Source organism: Babylonia areolata, chromosome 10 (genome assembly GCF_041734735.1).
Source record: "Babylonia areolata isolate BAREFJ2019XMU chromosome 10, ASM4173473v1, whole genome shotgun sequence".
In the NCBI taxonomy this organism is placed as follows: domain Eukaryota; kingdom Metazoa; phylum Mollusca; class Gastropoda; order Neogastropoda; family Buccinidae; genus Babylonia; species Babylonia areolata.
The window spans coordinates 12,974,734-12,978,793 of NC_134885.1; the positions used below are offsets into that span (position 1 = coordinate 12,974,734).

Below are 4,060 nucleotides of genomic sequence, written 5' to 3' on the forward strand. Positions count from 1 at the left end.
CCACCATATAACCAATGAGAAGTGCATATATATATATGCTGTAAAGTATCATGTTATCTAATGTCACAGACCTACCACACCAAATGCTCAACAAAATTACTTTTTATGACAATCTGTATACATGCAGAGTATGACAATGAATAAAATAATAATAATCAAGTGAACTACTCAGTACCTGAAACTGTATTATGAATTAATTCCTTTGGAAGAAGCGAAAAAAAATGAAAACAGAAAGAAATGAAGATCAACTGTAACCTTAACAGACTTAAAGTCTACAGCTGCACTTGTAAAAATCCTTTCTAAAAACAACTGGCCTAAAAGCAAGAAACAAAAAACAAAAAAAACAACAACCAACCAACAACAAAAAACAAACAAAAAACAAAAAAAATTCTAAGTTGAGGTCATAGTGGCAGTGACCACTGTCATCGAAGCAATCCTCGACTCTTCCAAATGATCATTTAATCTTTATCTAAAATCAAAATCAATGGATGAACATCACCTCTGGAAATAAAACTGTAATAACTGATTTTTCAGAACACAAATGAAACTTAAAAAAAAACACCCCAAAAACAACAACAAAGGGAATGTATATTATACCGTTAAAAAAAAATCCACATAAAAAAAACATACATGTATGAAAACACAGAAAAATTACATGTATCTCAACAACAAAGATTTTTGTTTCAAACATCAGAGCAAATGATTTATGAATAAATAAATGTGAAAGAAAAGACAAGCCTCATCGTGAAAAATATGCAATTCATGTTTTCTCATTTCTCTGTTTCTTTAGAGTATATGGCACAACAAATAATAGTTCAACATCTCTGAACTGTCCTGCAAAATGTATCAAATTCACAAAGACAGGAGTTGAAAAAAAAATCAAACAGTTGTTGAGTAACTGAATAAGGAACACCCAAGTATTTAACATGAAATGTGATAGTCAAGGTGATCTCTCCCAGTTCCAGAGATTTACAAGCATACAATTAACAATGCTGCCTTTCCCGAGTTTAAAGTCAAACTTAAACCTAAGTCACGTTAGTGGATCTGAAATATATTGGCTGCATCAAAGTGTGTGTCAAAACAATATTATATTTCAACTTCAAATGGCTTGCAAATATTCAACATTTGAGAACACACCTCACTCAAACAGAAAAACTATATATATATATATATATAGTGTTGTTTACCAAATTTGTGTACACTGTAGTACTAGTGCATTGCATGGGTACTCACTGTATCGTGCATAAATCAATGCCAGATATGTTGATGATTTAAAACCAAACATTATCACTAGAAACAGTAATAATAAACCAAGATCAAAGTCCATAACATATATGACTCCAACAGCTTTCAAAAATGTTCTTGGCTGCATGAGGCATGTTTGCTAATGTGTAAAATGTCATGTCAAACGCCACTGAAAATGTGCACATGCTAAAAATCCCAAACATTTTTAAAAACTTGTACAGTCAGTGGCTTTTGTTGTTTTTTGGGTTTTTTTTTTAAACAAAATTTACCTCAATTCTGGTATTTTTCCCCTGAATGGATAGAAAGAAAAAAAAAGATAAATAACAACAAAGATTTTTTTTTCTTCCATTGTTCCAATCAACAAATTTAGTTTCGCACAAAAGCGTTAATCTATGAACTACGAATGTTAAACTCACGGTACGCTATAGCATATCACAGTAACGAAGCAATGTGCACATGAGGTACGCAAAAGCGTACTTTAGTATGAAAGAGTTAAACATTGCCCACCGAGGTTTTTTTTTTTTTTTTTTTTTTTTTTTAATCAAAACAAAACATTCTGAAAACAAGCAATAAATCAACCAACAAATCTTATATGCTGATCTGTTGTGGAACACACTGTTTCTTTCTTTCCGAAAACACCACCATGATATTTGTGAAGTTAGTACACATACCAGAACCTGTGCAGTAGTATACACACTGCATTTCATTTTTGTAGGAGCAGTTGCTTCCCTTAGGCCACAGACTGTACACACACAACAATGTATGGGAGCGGTTGCTTCCCTTTGGCCAGTGCCACACAGTGTGCGTGTGTGTGTGTGTGTGTGTGCGTGCGTGCGTGCGTGTGTGTGTGTGTGGAGCAACATCAAGATTCTACCTTAAATAAAATATGTTATCTATAACCGCTATCTTTTAAAACACATTATTTTATTTTAGATGCTATCATAGCACTTGTCATAAAGAAAACCTTTTGGACTATCTGATGATTTTGTGGTTGGTGCATTCTGTATGTTTGTGTTTCCACTATAACCCAAGGAACTGTGACATGGGTAAATGAAACCTCACATGCTGTAAATATTTGATTTTTTTCCCGATACTTTTAAAGTCCCCCCCCCCTAATCATATCAGCCACATGAAATAATGCCTACTTCAAAGTACTAGAATCTCCTAATCTAAACACACACAGGCATTGCACCAAACAAACAAACAAAAAACAAAACAAAAATCAAAGAACGATTAAAAAATGCAAAAAGTATAACAACCCACCACCACCTTATCATTTTTAATGATTTTATATTATTCCTGCACACAATTAAGATAAGTAAACAACATAAACCAACCAGATAAACCAACAACAAAAGCTAAACAAGTTCCGTTTCCAGATGGTTCTGCTGAGAATGAGCACTCATCCTGGGAGGAGTACGCCCCAACTACTCCTTCTACCAAAGTTTTTCCTCATCCATGGAAAAAGGATAGCAGCTGGGATTTAAACATGAACAGATGTAATCAATGCTGCTGCTGTTTTGGAGGGGCAACTGGTGATGCTGCTTACCCGGAGAGCTGCTCGTCACCCTGCCCCTCCGATTTCTGCTTCTTCTGGGGAGGTCCTTCGATGGCAGGAACACCAGCCGGACCCTTGACAGTCATGATGCCATCACGAGAGAGATGGCACACCAGGGTATCGGGATCCACATCCTCGGGCAATGTGATGGTTCGGGAAAAATTGTGCGTCACGACAGAATCCTCGGTCGACTCATCGTGTTCGGCGGAAATGGTCAGTGTTTTTCCTTTCGTTTTTACCTTGATCTCCTCAGGTTTGAAGGCGTTCATGTCGACATTAAGGCGAAATTCCTGGCTTCCGTCATCATTCTTCACGATGCATTCCCGCACGCTTTTCATGTGCTCGGCAAGAGAATCGCAGCTGGAAATGGATTCTCGTGGAGTAAGCCGCATCATCCCATGTCGCAAATCATGATGCATACGATAAACTTCACGATTCACTTCATCGAAAATGTCATCAAAGAAGTGGGACTCCAAAAGACTGGGAGCAAGGAATCGTTCAAGCGCCATTTGTCCTGGTAACGCCTTTCGTTCAGTTGCACCAAATGCACAGTCACAGGGTGGAGTCAAAAGCTCACTTTGCGCACCGCGCACCGGGAAGTGCAAACAGATTTTGCGGGAAGGAATCCTGGCCACTCACACAGCACAAGCGTTTGTGGAACTGTTCACTTTTGTTTACCAAAAGTGTGCAATGTTCTATGAAGCTTTTGTTGATTTTACACAAGCTCGCTAAATTCTCAACAAAAAATTAATTTAAACTTTCAACAAAGCAATAGCTTCCAACATGCATGCAGTCTTTCCCAGCCAGCTTTCAAAGCAAACGCGACACTGTTAAGTGGGGCAAGTTAATATTCATTTTTGCACTGACTGGAAATATGGATTGGACCACGGCCTTCTCATGAGGGCCATAATTTGACTGAATAAATGTTTCGTTGAAAAAGACTTCGATTTTAAAGTTTGAGAATATTTCAAATAAAGACAAAAACAAAGAAAATCATTTCATTTGATCAAATTCTTTCTTCTTTTTTTTCTCCGGAACAGCCAGTTAGTTAATCATTCGGTTTAAAAATCCATCAGCGAATCCGCACAATATGAGGCACGGTGTGTGCACGGCTGAGGCTCTTTCCGGGATTCGATTAAAGCCTTGAAATATATAGTTTTGCCATGAGAGAAAGACCACGTCATAAAAACGCAAACGAACTTTCCAGATGGACAAATGAATTTGAATAATCATTATCAATAATTGTACTGGTGGAGC

At 37.0% G+C, this 4,060-nt stretch overlaps 1 protein-coding gene across 1 annotated transcript; it reads right to left on the bottom strand.

The window, feature by feature from the left end:
• Positions 1-1,757: 1,757 nt before the first annotated feature.
• LOC143286463 (uncharacterized) lies at positions 1,758-3,638 on the bottom strand. Its single transcript, XM_076594036.1, has one exon. It carries the CDS (start codon positions 3,310-3,312, stop codon positions 2,791-2,793), a length of 522 nt encoding a protein of 173 aa, XP_076450151.1. The 5' UTR covers positions 3,313-3,638; the 3' UTR covers positions 1,758-2,790.
• Positions 3,639-4,060: the final 422 nt, after the last annotated feature.

Bases quoted from the DNA above. Each gene is read 5' to 3' on its own strand.
- LOC143286463 (XM_076594036.1), bottom strand. From the start codon at position 3,312: ATGGCGCTTGAACGATTCCTTGCTCCCAGTCTTTTGGAGTCCCACTTC.